General features: G+C 54.2%; 1 protein-coding gene across 4 annotated transcripts in view; it reads left to right on the top strand.

Annotated features, from left to right (window-relative positions):
• The window catches only part of SLTM (SAFB like transcription modulator), a 225770-nt gene extending 211223 nt beyond the window's left edge, over positions 1-14547 (top strand). For all 4 annotated transcript variants that reach the window (XM_086959379.1, XM_086959378.1, XM_086959377.1 and 1 more), the window contains one exon: positions 13845-14547. In XM_086959379.1, coding sequence (XP_086815505.1) covers positions 13845-13950 — 106 coding nt within the window. In that variant the 3' untranslated portion in view covers positions 13951-14547. The remainder of the gene's footprint in view (positions 1-13844) is intronic.
• The last annotated feature ends 263 nt before the right edge of the window (positions 14548-14810 follow it).

The following is a 14810-nucleotide window of genomic DNA, read 5'->3' as shown; positions in this document are numbered from 1 at the left end:
GGCACTGGGGGCCGAAGCTGTTGTGTATGTCTGCGATCTTTCGGTGGAAGAACGTGGCGAGGGAGTTGCAGAGTTCTTGTGGTGATGCTGGCGCTGGGGTTGGAGAGCTCTTTGACTATGTTGAAGAGTTCCTTGCTGTTGTGGGTGTTGTCTAGCCGCTCTTTGAATGCTGTCCTGGTGGTGTTTGCGGGTGGCGTTCTTGAGGGCTGTCATGTTTCCTGTGGTTAGTTCGTGGCGCCAGGTTTTTTCGAGGTTTCGGCAGGATTTTTTTTAATCTTTGAGGGCGTCTGTGAACCACGAGGTTTTGCAGCGTGAATCTTTCTGGATTCACTATGCTGTGCATATTCCGCGGTCTTGTGGTTGGGTCCGGATTCGTAGTCTTTTCTTTGTGTTTTTTTGTTTGTTTTTTTGTAGCCCTTGTGGGCGTCTGCGTCACACCTCCTCGGGCGCATTTCCGGTGACGTCGGCATGCTTCCTGCGGAAGCTCCCACTCTTGGGCGCCATCTTCAGATTCTTTTTTCCGCGGTCGGGTCTGGATCGTTCCCGTTGGGCTCCAGACATTTTTGGAAAAAGTACTGAAAAGAGTGGAAGTTGGAGGAGATATTGGAAGAAGAAGACTAGAGAAGACTTCGCAGAACACTGACGAAGAGGAAAGAAGGTGAAAACCTCGAACTTCGACGATCGTCGACGTCCACGCGCTCAGTGAGGCCTGAACGCACGAGGATGGACAACACGCCGTTCAAGTTCTGCCCGAACTGCAGACACAAGTACGCACAAAAAGACCAGCACCCGGTTTGCAACCTCTGCCTACCGGTAGAACACAGAAGCGAGGACTGCAACGCCTGCGCCGTCTTCGCCCAGAAGACCCTCCGGGTGAGGAAGAGACAGAGGGTAGCACACGCCGCCCTCGGAGGAAAATCCCCGACGCCATCGCTGTACGAGCTGGGGATGTCCTCAGAGGAGGAGGACAACGCTGCCGCCGAAGACGACGGCTACACGGTTGTAGAGACCGATTACAAGAAGACACCTGATAAGGTAGGAGACTCGACGTCCCATAAGAACACGAGATACCTTGAGTCTCGAAAGCACGAGGCCAAGAGCCCGAGGCGCCGACACAGCGACATCTGCCGTCCGCGACCACAAGCAGGCCCAGCGGATCCTCGGAGGAGTCCCTGGCGCCGAAGGCTGTTGACCAGCAGAAAGCGTCGAAGATCGTCGCCGAAAAGGAACGATCGACGTCGAGGGAGAAAGACCCTAAAGCCTCGGCAACGTCCAAGGACCCGAAAGCCAGTTCGACGTCGACGCTGAAGATCTCGACGCCGAGCCAGGTGCCGAAGAGAGGAGCCGAACGTTCCGAAGCCGAAAACGCGGCCGAGGTGGAAAGGAAAAGACGTCGGCTGGAAGCCGAGATGGCAAGCCTCTTGCAGCGGAGAAAGGAGGTCGCCGCCGAGATGAGTGCCTTCACGATTCCACACAAGACCAAGCACGCCGTGCTAGATCTGGTCGAGGAGGAAGAGGAACAGGTCGACGACCATGTCCCTTGCGACAAGATGGTAGACGACCGTGAAGCTGAAGAGAATCCCTACGAGGATTACAGCTACGAGGATGAAGAGGGCAGTAGAGTGGACGACTAGTCGGTCACCTCTGACCCACGCGAGGAGGACTACCTAGATGTCGACACCGAGAGCCCGGAGGAGGCAGTCGACTCGTACCCCTCGAGACCGTCGCCGCCGGACGACATCGGGGCATACAACTCAGCGATACAATCTGCCGCGACTGCATTCAAGTTAAAGCTCGACGAAGAAAAGCAGAAAGCAGACTTCCTGCTAGAGACATTGCTCCCAACACAAACAAGAAGCCAGTTCCTCCCAATGCTCGAGAGAGTCTTGGCGCAGGGAAAGGAAGCGTTCAAAGAGCCCGCAACATGCAGGGATTAACTCCCAGAACAGAGAAAAAATACAAGCACTCCCCGAAGGACCCGGCCTACATTCGAGGTGAGGTCTCCGCTGACTCCATTATCACGGCCACAGCTAGGAAGAGGGCGAGCGTATCTACTACCTCAGGCCCACCGCCGGATAAGGAGAGCAAGAGGATGGATCTGGTGGGGAGAAGGATCGAGCGAAATGCCGCGACCCACTGGCGCATGGCTAACTCAAACGCCCTGTTAAACAGGCACATGTACCAAATCATGGAGGGGCTGGGGCACTTGGTGAAGGACCTACCCCAGGAGGCCAGGCAGAAGGCCGAAAAATTGATCGAAGAGGGGAAGAACGCGGCAAATTCTTGCCTTAAGACGGCCCTGGACGGAGCAGACACCGCCAGCAGGCTAATGATGATGGGTGTCACGGAGAGGAGACACGCCTGGCTCAGGATCTCAGGGTTCAAACCCGAGGTGCAACACAGTATCCTGAACACACCGTTCAACGGCGAAACACTTCTCGGAGCAACGGTTGATGACAAACTATGCCAACTCAAAAAAGATAACGAGACTGCAAGATCCATGGGGGCATTGCAGTTCAGAGGCAACAGAATTGGCACCCCGGCGCGGAGGCCCGGCGGGAGAGGTGGAAACCAGCCAGGTACATCGCACCAGGCCTTCCAGCAGACACACCAGGCAGACTCGCAGGCTCAGCAAGGTCACCAGAAGCAGTCCTGGCAATACCAACCATGGGGTCAGTCCTTTCGAGGGAGAAATGGACGTGGCCAGAATAGAAGAGGGGGCCAGCAGCCCACCTCGAAGTGACTTCACACTCCCCCGGGTGCCCGACCACAGAAAAGATCCCAGGGGGCACTGCGTACAAAGGGGTCAGGACAATCTAATGACCTACGACCACATGACACCAGTGGGAGGAAGATTAAAGTTCTATCTCCAGGAATGGACAGAAATAACATCAGACAAATGGATCCTAAACATCATTCAATTCGGATACTGCTTGGAGTTGGAGAAAAAAACCAACAAACAGAAAACCAAGGGGGAAGCCACCAGCAAAAGAACAGCTGGCGAGACTTCAGGAAGTGCAAGAACTTCTACAAAAAAAGGCCATAGAAAGAGTTCCCTTCAGGGAAAGGAACAAGGGAATATACTCCACGTATTTCCTAGTACCAAAGGTCGACGACAAAATGAGACCCATCCTAGACCTGAGGTTCCTCAACAAATTAATAAGAACACAAAAGTTCAAAATGACCTCCTTGCAGGAGGTGCTGCCGCAGTTGCAGGTCGGAGACTTCATGGTCACGATAGACCTCAAGGACGCCTACTTACACATACCGATGAACGACAAGCACAAGCATATGCTCAGGTTCGCTATCGGAGGAGGCCACTACCAGTTCACAACGCTGGCCTTCGGACTGAAATCAGCACCGAGGGTATTCACGAAGTGCCTCGCGGCAGTCGCAGCGCACTTACGAAGACAGGGGGTACACGTATACCCTTACCTCGACGACTGGCTGGTGAAAGCAAGCTCGTACCAGAAGTGCAAGCAGCATGCACATACAGTGACTACCACACTCCTAAACTTGGGGTTCTCCGTCCATTGGAAGAAATCATCAATGGAGCCGGAGCAAGTGAAGATCTTCCAGGGGGCAGAGATCAACACCGTACAGGGCAAAGTGTTCCCCAGCGAGAAGAGAGCAAGGGCACTGGTCAAGGAAACTCGCCTATACCGGAAGGGGCAAGCTCGGACAGTGAGGACTGCGAGCAAGATCATGGGAATGATGGCATCATGCATCCACCTAGTGCCGAATGTGCAGCTCCACATGAGACCCATGCAAGAATGGCTGCAGGAACAATGGTCACAGGCTTCGGGCAGTTGGGAGGATCTTGTGGTGGTGACGCACGCAGTGCAGAAGGAGATGGCATGGTGGACCCTGGAGAACCTAACAAGGGGGCAGCCTCTTACACTCCCAACTCCGACAGTGACCATCACCACGGACGCATCCCTGAAGGGATGGGGGGCTCACATGGAGGAACTCAAAGTGAGGGGTCTTTGGACGCCAGCAGATGCAACAAAGCACATCAATTACCTAGAACTGAAGACAATCTTCCTTGCACTGAAAGCCTTCCAGACAAGACTGTACAGGCAGAGGGTGTTGCTACAGACAGACAACACCACGGCGATGTTCTACATCAACAAACAGGGTGGAACACAGTCGACAACGCTTTCGACGCTGGCGCAGGAGATATGGAGGTGGGCCATCCCTCTCCAGATAGACTTGCTAGCCATACACCTACCAGGCAAGGAGAACATTCAAGCAGACTGGCTGAGCAGACAGACCTCGGCATCCCATGAGTGGGAGCTCAATGCTCAGGAGACGAGGAGGCTGTTCAACAGGTGGGGGACACCATCAGTGGACCTGTTTGCAACACGCCAGAATGCGAAATGCCGAAACTTCGCATCCAGACAACACGAAGAAGGGTCCCTTGGGAATGCCCTATGGATAGATTAGTCCGGGAAATTTGCATACGCTTTTCCCCCGATACCGCTGATACAGTGCTGAGCAAGTGCAGGGTGAGCACCATGACCCTGATACTGGTCGCGCCGCAGTGGGCGAGGCAGACTTGGTACTTGCAGATCATGGAGATGGCGCAGTGTGCGCCCCACAGATTCAGCAGGAGAAAGGACCTGCTCTCCATGCAGAACGGAGAGGTGCTGCACCCAGAACCAGAGAGCATGAGCCTAGTAGCATGGCTCCTGAGGACATCGAATTCGCACATTTAAAACTGCCAGAGAGCACCCTCAGGGTCCTTCGGGAGGCACGAAGGCCCAGCACAAGGAAGTGCTATGTCGCAAAGTGGAAAAGGTTCACGATGTGGTGCAGGAGGGAGAGACTTAACAATAAAATGAAGGACTCCAAGGTACTGAACTACCTGACACACTTACTGGACAAAAAGCTCAGCTCGTCCTCCTTGAGAGTTCACCTGGCGGCTATAGTGGCATACACAAGGGGTGAGATGGGCAGAAGCTTCTTCACATCACAAGTTGTAAAGAAGTTCCTCGAAGGAGCCAAAAGGATTGCACCACCCAAGCGGGTGCCACCACCGGCATGGAACTTAAACGTGGTCCTGACGGAACTAATGAAGGAGCCCTTCGAGCCGCTTCACAAGGCCTCTTTGAAGATGCTAACTATGAAAACTGCTTTCCTGGTTGCAATTACGTCCTTGCACAGAGTGAGCGAACTGCAAGCGTTAACGCTACAGGAGCCCTACTTACAAATCCACAATGACAGGGTGGTGATGAGGACCGACCCACACTTCATGCCGAAGGTGGTGTCCAGGTTCCACATGAACCAGTCCATACAGATACCGAGTTTTTCCAACTCTGCTACAAAAGGGCAGGAGAAGAACTGGCAGAGGGGGCACGCGCCCACTCCACTAGGAAGAAGGGGGCTACAATAGCCTTCCTAGCCAATACACCCAGATAAGACATATGCCTGGAGGCAACATGGGCTTCGGTGCACACATTCACAAAGCACTATTGCGTGGATGTTCAATGAACAAGGAAGCACAAGTCGGACAAAGGGTGCTCCAGCATATATTCAGAAACCAGAGCTCATCTTCCACCCAGCCACCACGGAAGTGAGAAACCGCTACGAAATCTATGCACAGCATAGTGAATCAAGAAAGATTCACGCTGCAAAACGAATAGTTTCTTACTTGTCGGTGTAGTTTTGCAGCTTGAAGATCTTTCTGGATTCACTAGCGACCCACCCACCTCCGCCAGAAAGATGAGGCTGGAGAGAGAAGAGGTGGTCAAAAAAAAAGGTGATGGGAGGAGAAGAAGTAACAGAATATAAGATCTGAAAGAGACACGTTAGTGATAGATTCCTTACCTTAGAATATCCCCAGGCGTCAGACTGGATCCGGAAATTTTTGCGTAGCAATACCCCTGCGCGCTGTTAGGCGTCGTCTGCGGCTCCGCGTCCGTCGTCGGCGTCGTGAGCGCCGGGATGACGTCATCGGAGTATATAGACGGCGCTCATGCGCGCTGACGTCAGTTCTTCTTTTTTCCGCGCCAGCTAGCGCAGATCCGGAAGAAGCTCTACCCCCAGTCACTTTTTGACTGAAAACTTTTTGATCTTTTTGATCCTCTATTTCGTCGATTCTCGACTATCGGTGCCAGGGATGCCCGGGTTCAAGCCTTGCTCGAAGTGCGGCCGACTCATGTCGGTCACGGACCCCCATCGCCGGTGCCTGAAGTGCTTAGGCCTCGACCACGACGATCGAACCTGTGACGACTGCCGGGCCCTGACGTCGAAGGCTAGGCGGGAGCGGTCCCGCAAGCGTCTCGAGCTGAGGCAGTCGGCCCCGCGCCGCTCCAGGTCCCGGTCCCGGTCCCACGGGAGGTCGAGGGACAGGTCGCGAGGTCGGAGTCATCGACGCTCCGGGAGTGGTCACCGATCGTCTGGATCCAAGTCCTCAGGTAAGAGGCATGAGAGGTCGGAGCGACACCATCGGTCCTCCGACCCGCCCCGACGCTCGCTCGATGCGGCCGGGGGTTCGGGCGACACCGCCCACGCGGCTCCGCGGGAGTCGCAAGCGTCGCCGCCTGCCCCACACCTTCGGGTCCCTGGGCACGGCGCGTCGCAGGAGGAGGTCGAGAGGTACCTCATGGCCATGAGGGCCCTCCCTCCTCAGTCGGTTCCCGTGGCGCCTTCGGGCCGATCGGCTCCGTCTGGAGGTCCTTCCGGGTCGGGCGCTTCGGCCCCGACGACGTCGGGTGCTTCGGGCCCGGCGCCGCTGGCGACTTCGGTCCCGGCGCCGCGCGACCTCGCTGGATCCGGCTCCGGATCCGGGACCTCGCCGGTCGACCTTACGACCTCACCGGCGCCGTCCCTTCAGGTGTCGTCCCCGGCAGCCGTAGTGGTTGCCGACCCCAATGCTTCCTACGGTCCGCCTCAGGCGTCGGAGGGGCGCCGCTGGGCGCCGATTCCGTCGGCCGTCGGAGAATTCTATCTCCACGAGGAGGCCCTGGCTGTTCATCCTGGTCTCCAGGAGCTGGGTGACGAGGAGCAATGGGAGGGGTCCGAGGACCCTCTGGCACGTGATTGCCAGTCACATCAGGACTGGACATATGAGCTTGGGGAGGCCAGTGGTATTGACACCTCGCCAGACACTGGATTTACATCGCCCCCGACTGGCTTCGGAGGCGGGTTCTGCTTACAGCGTAGTGTTGACGAAGGCAGCTAAGGCCCTAAACCTTGAGCTCCCCGTCGCGGCCGTGAGGACTAATCTCCTCACTGAGGTGCTCAAACAGCAGTCCGGCTCCGCGGAGCCCCTTCTGCCGTTCAATGAGGCCTTGTGTGACGTTCTGCTGGGCACTTGGTCCAAGCCCGCCACAGGTCCCCCTGTGGATAGGAACGTGGCCAGACGCTACCGCCCGGCACCGGGCGACCCTTGCTTTTTGTCCACCCACCCCACCCCCGAGAGCCTGGTCATCCAGGCCTCCACTTCCCAGACCGCATTCCCGACGGCCCCGCCCGATCGGGAATCCAAGAGATATGAGCAGTTCGGGAAGAAGGTCTTCTCGTCTGTGAGCCTAGGGCTCCGGTCAGTCAACACCAACTGTCTCTTGGGCCGCTACACCCACACTCTGTGGGACACGGTTGCGGAGGTGCTGCCACAATGCTCTGAGGAGGTCAGGGCTAAACTCAGCCAAACCCTTGCGGACCGCCGAGATGCGGCACGATTTTCCATCCGGTGTGGGCTGGATACCACGGACTCACTGGGCAGGGCGATGGCAACGACGGTGGCGGTTCGACGCCACGCCTGGTTGAGGTCCGCCAATTTCTCGGCCGATGTCCAGGCCACTCTCCTGGACATGCCGTTTGATGGCCGTCGCCTCTTCGGCGACAAGGCAGACCATGCGCTGGAACGTTTTAAGGACTCCAGGGCCACGGCCAAGTCCTTGGGCCTTGCGGCCCCACGCCAGCAATCGGGTGCCTTTCGCTCCTTTCGTGGCCACGGAAGGGGCGCCCCACCACGGACCGTCAGCCACGCGCCGCAGAATGTTCAGCAACGCGGTGGCGGCCGTGGGAACCGCCGTGGCGGTGGTCGGGGCCAGAGGCGAGGCCAGTCCACACCTCCCTCAGCAGCCCCCGCCTCAAAACCTTCCTAGTCCGAGTTTTCAGGCCCATGTGACGCCTGTGGGAGGCAGGGTTCGCCATCACCTCTCCCACTGGCATACAGTCACTTCGGACAGGTGGGTGCTGCAAATTGTCCGAAGGGGTTTCTCCCTCCCCTTCGAGTCTTCCCCTCCATCCATGCCACCTCAATGCCACCGTGTGTCGGGGGATCACTTGCGACTTCTGCAAGAGGAAGTTTCGGCCCTCTTGGCCAAGAGGGCCATCGAGCGCGTTCCTGGGCCAGAAGTAGGACGTGGCTGTTACTCCCACTACTTTCTGGTACCCAAGAAGGGCAAAGGGGGCCTACGCCCTATCTTGGATCTGCGGAACGTGAACGGCTTCCTCCGTACGGAGAAGTTCAAGATGCTCACTTTGGCTCAGGTCCTGGCTGCCCTGGACCCAGGAGACTGGATGGTAGCGTTGGACTTGCAGGACGCCTATTTCCACATCCCCGTCCTGCCGGCCCACCGGCGTTACCTGCGGTTCACGGTAGGCCACGAGCACTTTCAGTTTACCGTGCTCCCCTTCGGCCTTACCAGCGCCCCACGGGTGTTCACGAAGGTGATGGCGGTGGTCGCAGCCCATCTGCGCAGGCAAGGGGTGTCAGTCTTCCCCTACCTCGACGACTGGTTGTTGAAGGCGGGCTCGCCCCAGACAGTCGTCAGCCACCTCCAGACTACGGCCGACCTCCTGCACTTGCTGGGGTTCTCCATCAATGTGCCGAAGTCACACCTGTGTCCCTCTCAGAAGCTCCTTTTCATCGGAGCGGTTCTCGACTCGGCGCAGTTTCGGGTTTACCCACCCGAGCAGCGGGTTCGGGATATTCAGGCTCTGATTCCTGTCTTCGGGCCGTTATCCCGGGTCTCGGTCAGGTTGACGCTGCGGCTTCTGGGGCTGATGGCCTCCTGCATCCTTCTGGTGCGTCACGCCAGGTGGCGGATGCGGGCTCTGCAGTGGGACCTGAAGTTTCAGTGGGCCCAGCATCAGGGCAACCTGTCCGATCATGTCCTGATCTCGGAGGGCACTGCGAGACAACTGCAGTGGTGGCTCACGGACCGCGACTGGGTCAGTGGCAGACCCCTCTCTCTACCCCAGCCGGAGCACGTAGTTGTGACGGACGCGTCCCTCCAGGGCTGGGGAGGCCACATGGGAGAGGCGGAGATCAGAGGCCTCTGGTCTCCGGCGGAGTCCCGGCTCCACATCAACCTTCTGGAGCTGCGGGCGATTCGTCTTGCACTGAAGGCATTCCTCCCCTCTGTCAGGGGGAGCGTGGTGCAAGTGTTCACCGACAACACCACCGCCATGTGGTACTGCAACAAACAGGGCGGTGTGGGGTCGTGGACCCTTTGCCAGGAGGCTCTGCGCCTCTGGCAGTGGCTGGAACATCAGGGCGTGACTCTGGTGGTTCAACACCTGGCAGGTTCTCTGAATGCCAGGGCGGACGAACTCAGCCGCCGGTGCATGATGGATCACGAATGGCGTCTGAACTCGGACGTGGCGCAAGGTCTCTTTCGGCAGTGGGGAGAGCCTTGGTTAGATCTATTCGCCACAGAAGAGAACGCGCAATGTCAGCAGTTCTGCGCGTTGGAGTTTCCAAGGCGGCACTCGCTCGGAGACGCTTTTCGTCGCGAGTGGAGCTGCGGCCTGTTGTACGCCTTTCCGCCTATACCACTTCTGCCCAGAGTGCTGAAGAAGATCAAGCGCGACCGGGCCCAGGTTATCCTTGTGGCTCCGGACTGGGCTCGAAGATACTGGTATCCCGAGCTACTCAGCATGTCAGTCGATCCCCCGATTCGTCTGCCTCTTCGGGAGGACCTTCTGTCGCAGCAGCAGGGGACGGTCCTGCACCCGAACCTGTCCAGTCTCCACCTACAAGCTTGGAGATTGAGCGGCGGCAGTTGAGGCCATTCGACTTGCCTCCCGAAGTCTGTGACATCATTCTGGCAGCCAGGCGTCCCTCCACTAAGTCGGTATACGCCTGCCGGTGGAATAGATTTGTGGCATGGTGCGCAGCAAAGGCTGTGGATCCCCTCTCTGCACCCCTTTCGGAAGTGCTGCTCTTTCTTCTTTCCCTTGCCCAGCAGGGCTCTGCTCTGGGCACTCTTAAAGGGTATCTCTCTGCTCTTTCAGCCTTCTTGAGGCTACCTGATCAGCCTTCTTTGTTCAAGTCCCCTATAGTGAGTAGATTTCTGAAGGGCATCACACACATGTTCCCTCCTGTTCCCTTCGTGATGCCCCAGTGGGACTTGAACCTTGTTCTCACCTATCTGATGTGCGCTCCCTTTGAGCCACTTCATAACTGTCCTCTTCGCCTCCTTACGCTGAAGACGGCCTTCCTGGTTGCCATCACCTCTGCCAGGAGGGTGAGTGAGCTCCAGGCTCTTTCTTCTTCTCCGCCTTTCCTGTCTGTTCACCCTGATAAGGTGGTGTTGCGTACACGACCTTCCTTTCTGCCCAAGGTTGTCACGGCCTTCCACATCGGGCAGTCCATCACCTTGCCCACCTTCTTTCCGCCTCCGCATCCCTCGAAAGAGGAGGAGAGGCTCCACCGTCTGGATCCAAAACGTGCGCTCTCCTACTACTTGGACCGCACTCGCCAATTCCGGGTGGATGACCAACTCTTCGTTGGTTACGTGGGCGCGAAGAAGGGAAAGGCTGTCCACAAGAGGACCATCTCCAGGTGGATCATCTTGTGCATCCAAGCATGCTACTCCATGGCGAGGAAGGAGCCCCCGGCTGGATTGCGGGCTCACTCCACTCGGGCCACGGCAACGACAACTGCCCTGGGCCGCGGTGTCCCCCTGCAGGACATCTGTCAGGCAGCCACGTGGGCCTCGCTGCACACGTTCGCAAGACACTACTGCCTGGACAGTCAAGTCCGGAGGGATGGCTTCTTTGGCCGTTCCGTCCTCCAGGACTTTCTGGTGTGATATTGGTTCGCAGACCCACCACCACGGGGTTGGTATTGCTGGGGTATCTATTCTAAGGTAAGGAATCTATCACTAACGTGTCTCTTTCAGATGCACAAGTTACTACTTGTGTAACGATATATCTGTAAGAGACATTAGTTAGTGATAGATTCCTTACCGCCCTCCCATCCTCCCCGTTCTGCGAACCGATATTTAGGGTTAAGGTCATCCCCTTTCAGGGCCCTAGTTTCATGGCACCAGTGTTAGTTCTATCATGGCTCTGCGTATCTGGCGCGGAAAAGCTGTGTTATCAGAACTGACGTCAGCGCGCATGGGCGCCGTCTATATACTCCGATGACGTCATCCCGGCGCTCACGACGCCGACGACGGACGCGGAGCCGCAGACGACGCCTAACAGCGCGCAGGGGTATTGCTACGCAAAAATTTCCGGATCCAGTCTGACGCCTGGGGATATTCTAAGGTAAGGAATCTATCACTAACTAATGTCTCTTACAGATATATCGTTACACAAGTAGTAACTTGTGCGACAAGTGGTAAAGAAATTATCACCTTGAATAGAACATTGCCATTGCTTCGGAAAAGAAGGAAACACGGAAAAAAGAATCCGAAGATGGCGCCCAAGAGTGGGAGCTTCCACAGGAAGCATGCCGAAGTCACCGGAAATGCGCCCGAGGAGGTGTGACGCCGACGCCCACAAGGGCTACCAAAAAAAAAAAACAAAGAAAAGACTACGAATCCGGACCCAACCACAAGACCGCGGAATATGCACAGCATAGTGAATCCAGAAAGATCTTCAAGCTGCAAAACTACACCGACAGGTAAACTATTCGTTTTCCTGATGCTTGTCGTGCCTGGGGGGTTCTTCAGTGGTGCGATGGCATCGGCGCAGTTGGTGATCCACTGTGTGAGTTTGTGGGCTGCGTTGTTGGTGTCACCGGTGTTGGCTGGTGGGTTCCGGCTCGGCGATGAGCTGGTCTGTGGTGATTTTGCGCCAGCCTCTGCGGGGGATATGTTGCGTGCGGTGGTGGGATGTGTTCTTTTTGAAGGTGAAGTGGAGGCATCTGTGGTCGGTCCAGTGTAGTCCGGTGAAGTGGCTGAAGGAGAAGTGGTTGCTGGTGGAGAAGATGGGGTTGAGCATGTGGCCAGTGATGTGGGTGGGGGTGTTCACTGGTTGCTCGAGTCTGAGGTTGTCTAGCAAGGTGGTGGTGGTGGTGGTGGTGTTGCTGGTTTTCTCTAGGTAAAAGTTCAGGTCCCCTAGGAGGATGTATTCTGGTTAGGCGAGGGTGTACGGACTGAAAGTCGGTGATGGTTTCGCTGAATTGTGTGCTTGGGCCCGGGGGTCTGTAGACGAGCGTTACTCTAAGGGTGGTCTTTGAGGTCGGTGTGATTCTGGAAGTGTAGGTGTTAGGCGGCGGAGAGGGTCTTTGGCGTCTGTCGTGATGTTGATGGTGTTCCTGTAGACTATGGCGATTCCTCCTCCGGTTTGGTTGACGTGGTCCTTCTGGGTGATCTTGTAGCTGTCCGGGATGGCTATGGCGATGTCTGAGGCTGAGGAGGCGTTCATCCAGGTTTCCGTGAGGAAGGTGACGTCCGGAGCTGTTGTCGAGGAGGTCCAACAGTTCGGCGTGCTTGTGGGCGGAGCGTGTGTTGAGGAGGATGCACTTGACGTGGTTGTTGTCGCGAGGTCCGGTGGGTGGATACAGGACACACAGGGGGCTGCGTGGCGGTGAGGGGAGCGACCTGCCTGCCAGGTGACAGGGTCATGGGTCGCTCCAAAACCTCACTTCACTAGAAAGGAAGGAGAAACTCTAGCATTAATGGCCTATGTGCTAATGGACACTATGTGCTGCAGCAACATGGGTATCAAAACACCCTCACCAAACATTACTGTGTAGGCATATAAAGGTAATTCAAAGTCTTCCTCTTACCACAACCTCCTCAATAATTGAGAAACTCCTACATAATCTAATGAACAGCATGTGAATCCAGAACAGGATTCACGCTGCAAAACAAAATGGTTACTTACCAGGAGTAGTTTTGCAGCTTGAGTGTTCTGGATTCACATGTGACCCGCCCAGTCTCCCCTACAAGAAATATTAGCAGGTGGGGAACCATAACTAACATTTCTCTAAAGTACCTTCTAAAAGACTATAAGACTACAACACAAAAAAATGTGAAGATGGCTACTACGCGCAACCACTTCCAGTGTGCCGCCTGAAGTCACGCAGGGGACGTACCTAGCAGCAAATGGTAGAGACTATTCCAGACCCAACCACTGGATGGCTGAATAATGCACAGCATATGAATCCAGAAAACTCTTCAAGCTGCAAAACTACTACTGTTAAGTAACCATTTCGTTTAAAAGGAAGTTTGGCAAACCTAGCCACTTATGGCAGAATAATACATGGCATGTGAAATCTAGAACAGCTTAGAGTATGAAAACTACTGATACATGTAAGTTAAGACGTTCCTGTATTTAATTTATTTAAAAATTGATGCGTGACAGTTCAGACTTTGTGTGACCAATTCATAAGAGCCTGATGTAGGCATTGCTCACTTATTATACTTCTGTTTGCTTATTAGTCATTCTTATGCAGATTTATGTATGATTGAATGATCGTCACATTGATGACTCAGCGTTTCGGATCCAGCAGTTGTGGTCCATTTTAAAAATAGATGTGTGCTTGATAAATAGGGACTGCATATCCTATACAAGTTGCTAAATTAATTTTCATTTTGTTTGTACTAGCTACAGTAAGTGTTTTGTAAAATTTATTTTTCTATTTTTATTAGCACTTCGTCGATTAATAGAGCTGTACAAGTCGCAAACTCAATGCAGCGAGCAAGTGGCTCAGGATTCAAACCTTCATTTAAGAGTGGACTTCAACGAAGATTTTAAAAGGCTAAGCAGCAGCTGTGCTTGGGTTTCAAGATAATTTATTGGAATCTAGTCACCTCTCCATGCCTGCATCAGGAATTGAATGGAAATCCTGCTTTGTCCTTTTGTTTTGCTTTTTTAATATTTTAACATGATGGTCATTTTTCCTCTTTGTTTCAGAGGCATTTTAATGGTTATGTTGTATTATCTCTGGTTATGTATTGTTGGCATAAGTCTAGCCCTGCTCTATACACCATTGAGATTTTGTTTTAATACTGCAATACTTAATGCAATGTTGTAGGCAGGATGTATTTTGGTAGCCACACTTAAAAATCTCTTCTGCCTTTAGGTCTCTACTTGTAAACAAACCTTAATGGGTCTGTTATAACGACAAGCTTTTGAATAAACTGCGTACATTTTAGAGAATTCATTCTTGCATTTTTCTGAATACGAATGACCGTTTAGTCTAAATGTTTATAAGGCCGCTACATGAAGTACTTGCACATTGTCATGTTTTCTTTTTTGATTTCTTGAGCTTCTGTACAGTGACTATTTAACTCGTTTTTGAACTTTGTAGAGGAAACAATAAAATTGGTAAATTACCATTTGTACATATGATCTAGTTTTTATTTGATGGTTTTTCACATTTCAAGTTGAAATTCACTAATTCTAGTGTAACTGTAGCCTTGTCTTGACGGCTGCAACTTTTTTGTTTGTTTGCAGTATAGGTGTTTATTTTATTAATACGCTTACAGAGCGCTAGAATCGACTCACGGGAGGGGTATTTCTGCGCTTAAACGGCACATGAAGGTGGTGTGGGACTCTGCAAGCTAACAGGTACAGAAAAGAGGAGTTTTTAGCAGCTTCCTGAATTGTAGGTG

This window comes from Lissotriton vulgaris, chromosome 2_2, assembly GCF_964263255.1.
Source record: "Lissotriton vulgaris chromosome 2_2, aLisVul1.2, whole genome shotgun sequence".
NCBI lineage: Eukaryota > Metazoa > Chordata > Amphibia > Caudata > Salamandridae > Lissotriton > Lissotriton vulgaris.
The sequence above is the reverse complement of the archived record's forward strand: the minus strand, read 5'-3'. Positions and strand labels throughout refer to the sequence as shown.